This window comes from Pararge aegeria, chromosome 6 (genome assembly GCF_905163445.1).
Source record: "Pararge aegeria chromosome 6, ilParAegt1.1, whole genome shotgun sequence".
Lineage (NCBI taxonomy): Eukaryota > Metazoa > Arthropoda > Insecta > Lepidoptera > Nymphalidae > Pararge > Pararge aegeria.
Genome location: NC_053185.1, coordinates 5,279,153 through 5,282,040, shown reverse-complemented (window position 1 = coordinate 5,282,040; position 2,888 = coordinate 5,279,153). Strand labels below are relative to the sequence as shown.

General features: G+C 39.7%; 1 protein-coding gene across 1 annotated transcript; it reads right to left on the bottom strand.

Moving 5' to 3' along the window:
• Positions 1–1,866: 1,866 nt before the first annotated feature.
• Positions 1,867–2,559, bottom strand: LOC120624525. The gene has a single exon (XM_039891124.1). It carries the CDS (start codon positions 2,488–2,490, stop codon positions 1,933–1,935), a length of 558 nt encoding a protein of 185 aa, XP_039747058.1. The 5' UTR covers positions 2,491–2,559; the 3' UTR covers positions 1,867–1,932.
• Positions 2,560–2,888: the final 329 nt, after the last annotated feature.

Below are 2,888 nucleotides of genomic sequence, written 5' to 3'. Positions count from 1 at the left end.
TAGTAATATAAACCGCTGTGGTTTTAAGTTGGAGGTCTCAGGTTTGATTCCTGGAAGGGACAAATTGGGTATAGCCACTAACGAAGCATCCCACCATACCAGACCAGATAAAATGCAGCGAAAAAATGCTCTGCCGGGACTCGAACTCGGGCGCACCAAGGGAGGTCTCATCTCCCCGCAATTATTGCTTCGAGCTTCGTCACGTTACATTGCTTTTATCATATTCTTACCTATAGAGATAAACCGCACCGCTAACTGAAAATAACTTTAGATATTTATGTTTAAACGCCACTGCCGAAGATAAGCATAGGATCAAGGAGATCAAAGTATACGTAGATGATAACAATGATATATTTGTTTTAAAGAATAATATAAGATTCAAGTTAATATTAGGCGAGATTGGTTTTTCAATAAATAAAACTGCAAGATCGTCATGACAGGTGGAACGCCGAATGAAGTCTATAATACGTAATTTTGTAGGACAGTTTTTCAGAGTCATCATGCCTATACTACTCGTAGCTGTCACGCCCTGGCTAAGCCCGGAAGGAGTACAGTAAGAAGGTACTTACAACGTAAACCCTCCTTGTGAGTAATTTTAATAAAATAATTTTATTTTTAATTTATTTCGTACTAGCTGTTGCCCGCTCTTCGTCTGAGTTTGATTTTGTTTTTTGGTGTGGGATTCCATTTAGTTTTAGTTCTAAAAAAATTTAAAGTATTCAGTATCGCTAAGCCTTCAATGAGGGGTTTGCTGTTGTCCTCTGAGGAGTTATGTCCTCTATCTCCAACCACATTCATCAGATCTACACAAAGTTTGGGCAAAATTAAACACATTATAACCTCTATAGTAAAAAAATTATTATTTAAATATGTTATAATTTGTCGGAGTTATGGTGTAAATTTGTCAAACACTTTCATCCCCTCTCCCAAAAGAACCGAGCTTAATGTTGGGATAAAAAGTATTCTATATTACTTCTAACATTTCCAAGAATATGTGTACAAAGTTTCATGAGGATCGGTTAAGTAGTTTTTGCGTGAAAGCGTAACTAACAAATTTACATTGTCATTTATAATTTTAGTAGGGATAGGGATAGGGATTTAGGTTTACCAAATAGTGAAATCTAACCTTAATAGTTCATCTATCACAACTTTAATGAGGTAATTTAAAAACCGAAAGTAAACAGATATACCTAGTTATTAAATAAAATAAAATATAACATAAAATGTCTGTCTGTCTGCGTCTTCGCTAGTTTATGAGTACTTTTTATACTTCTACAAGTTAGCCCTCGACTGCAATCTCACCAACTGATAAGTGATGATGCAGTCCTTAGATGGTAGCGGGCTAACCTGTTAGGGGGTATGGTAGTCATACCCCTACTCAGTTTCTACGCGACATCGCACCGGAACGCTAAATCGCTTAGCGGCACGTCTTTGTCGGAAGGATGGTAACCAGCCACGGCCAAAGTCCAGACCAGAGAAAATTCAGATATTATAAATTCCAAAATTGCCCCTGCCGGGAATTGAACCCGGAACCTACTATTTAATTCACAGCGCTCACCATTGCGCCAAGGAGGTCGTCAAAAATAAGTCAGATTTATTCTAAGATGGCAGACGGTTAAACTGTGTGGCATATATTCTAATCGGTTTCTACGCGGCATCTTACCAGAACGCTAAATCTAATGATTGATGATTGATCTAAATGATTACAATTATAATTTGTCATTGCAATGACCACTTTCAATAGTAGATATTAAAATTAGGATTACTTACGTGTACTATATACCAATTGAAAACTTCAGCCTTGATATATTGAAATGCAACAAAATAACTTTTAAATTAACTTTTATTTACATACAAAACCATTTAAAAAAAAGTTTTCTTAAACGTAATTAAATAAATAACTTATTTTACTAACAGTCGGGGTTTATGGAGTTATGTCGGAACGGGGATCACCTCAGGCGTGTTATCCGGCTTGTCAGCTCGTAGATCGTTGATGGATTTACAAATAAGGGTGACGGGATCTCGTCTCCGCTCAGGGCCGCACTGTTCCGTCGCTCCAATAAGCTTCATTTCTTCCTGAGGGTCGGAATCCGCCTCCAAGCGCCGCCGGCCGGCGATAACAATCGCATTACCGCCATCAGCTTCGACCGGCCTCTCGCCCTCCGATCCAATGATAACCCGATATGGCGTGTTGGGTTCCACAAATGCTGTCAGTGGCTGGACGTCTGCCCTGTCTTGCGCAATCGGTTCATCACCACTCCTCTTCGAGTTCTTTAAAAGCAGACTGAGCAGGCTGTCGACGGGCAATTTCTTTGGTAATCCGATAACAAATAATATGTTCTGGACATCGGCTTGAATGTTGTACTCTCCGTCCTGCCGCTGGTCGTAGGAGGGTGCGGCGGCGACCGAAGCCAGTATACATGCGAAGACTAGGATGTGCATGGTGCGTGCGTCGGTAACACCCTGTGGTCGCTGACTGCGCGCGGCCATCTCTCGCTCTCCTTTTACCAAGCACCCGCGAACCAGTCGCCGGATGAATCGAGAACACTGTAACGGTTTCGACGACACGATCGCGATCTTGGTTTTACATATGGCACGCGTGATACTTTGCTATAGCCAATGAGGTGGTGGCTGACGTTTCCAATCATTAATTCAAATTCAAATACAAAAATGTATTTGTTGTTTAGGTTCGTATTGCACGCTTTAAAAATAATGCAACTTTGATTGTATGTATACAACTAAAGAACAAGCATTACCTTATCGCTGTACCGTTAATAAGTATATTGCACGCTTGGTATAAAACACCAAACTAAGTTTTACCTCGTCAAGTTTAGTTTATTTATAAAAGCGTGATTTTTATTTTTCTTAAACTATCATTTTTATTAGAG